Genomic DNA, 1,439 nt, shown 5'->3' on the forward strand with positions numbered 1-1,439 from the left:
GAGGTGAGTCTGGCTGCACCCACACCGGGGAGCCGTCACCGGGGGTTTTCTGCTGGTCCTGCCTTCGGCTGCTCAGCCTTGCTGCTGGTGATGATGATTCCTGCGCAGCAGGGACGCCCAGGTACCCCTGGGACTGGGGAGGGCTTCCCCTTCCTCCCTCCCTCTCTCCCTCCCTCCCTCTGCTCCCTGCTGACCCCTGCACCCATGCGTGCTGGCTCCCATGGGATTTTGCCTTGCAGCGTGTTTTGGTGGGGTTGGGTTTCCTGGGGAGCTCCCTGGGGGGTTTGGATTAGCAGCACGGAGCCAGGGGCAAAGAGAGGAGGGTGGTGGGCTCCTCTCCAGGGAGGGAAGACCACCATGCCTATGGTGTCTGGGACAAGGGGATGCAGGACATCACCTCCCTGGCTGAACGTGTCCAGGCACCATCCCTACAACCCCAGCTGTAACCACCACGGTTTATCCTGTCCCTCGAGCCTGGGGGAAGGAGCACTTACAGGGTGGTCCCATTCCCTGGCAGCTGCGTGCAGGCAGGAGCTGGCAGCTCCGAGGCAGGAGGTGGGGACATCAGATGGCCCCTGCTCGGTGGTCACCCCTTTCCACCCCCCCATTCCTCTGTCCCAGGTCAGCCTGTCCAACCATGAACACCTCTGTGCCCAGCAGCCAGCTGAGACAGCCCGAGCCCCAGGATGCGGCCGCCTTCACCCCCGTCTCCATCGTCAGGAGCGCGACGAAGAAATCCGACGCCCTGCCCATGATTTCTGTCATCGTCGTCATCTTCGTCCTCCTGGCCGTCTTCATCATCATCGTGGTGCACTATGGCCCCCACCTCCGCACCGTCCAGATCACCCTTTACCACGAGCCCATGCCGCAGGACCTGGACGATGGGGTGCACCTCACGGACTGGAAGAAGCTGGGCTCCCAGAAGAAACCGCCCGCCCAGCCCTACCAGCGGGAGCCGGGCGGTGGGGATACCGCCGGCGTGAGCTGCCAGTGCTCCTGCAAGCATCACCTTCCCTGTGGGAGCGCTGAGCCCAATGTCATCGAGATCACCTACCTGTGACAAGGCTGTGGGCCACCTGGGCAGGACTCCAGGGACCATGTCCTGCTGGATAAATCACAACTGGGATGATCGCCTAGCCCGAGACTCGCCAGTTCCTGCATGTGGAGGTTTTAGCACCCCAGGATTGTGTCTCCCCCCAGGTAGGCTCAGATAGATGGTTGTGTCCCTGCGGTGACCCATCATCAGCCCCCAAAAGTCCAGCCCAAGGAGACCACTGTCCCCAAGAAAGACCTGGGTCCCCAGCCCTGGCTCTGGGGCTGGGTCAGCTGACGTGGGACGGCATTAGCATCTCTTCTGGTTTTTCTTGCCCTGGTTTTACCTGTCCCACGCTGTCTGGGAGTGCCCAGGAGAGCTGCCTCAGTCCCTGCCCTGGCTGGGG

General features: G+C 62.8%; 1 protein-coding gene across 1 annotated transcript; it reads left to right on the forward strand.

Annotated features, from left to right (window-relative positions):
* Window positions 1–637: 637 nt before the first annotated feature.
* Window positions 638–1,060, forward strand: SMIM33 (small integral membrane protein 33; the record flags this gene model as incomplete). Its single annotated transcript, XM_084268940.1, has 1 exon — window positions 638–1,060. One exon carries the CDS (start codon window positions 638–640, stop codon window positions 1,058–1,060), a length of 423 nt encoding a protein of 140 aa, XP_084125066.1.
* Between the last annotated feature and the right edge of the window lie 379 nt (window positions 1,061–1,439).

This window comes from Gallinula chloropus, assembly GCF_964237585.1.
Source record: "Gallinula chloropus genome assembly, chromosome: 10".
In the NCBI taxonomy this organism is placed as follows: Eukaryota; Metazoa; Chordata; class Aves; order Gruiformes; family Rallidae; genus Gallinula; species Gallinula chloropus.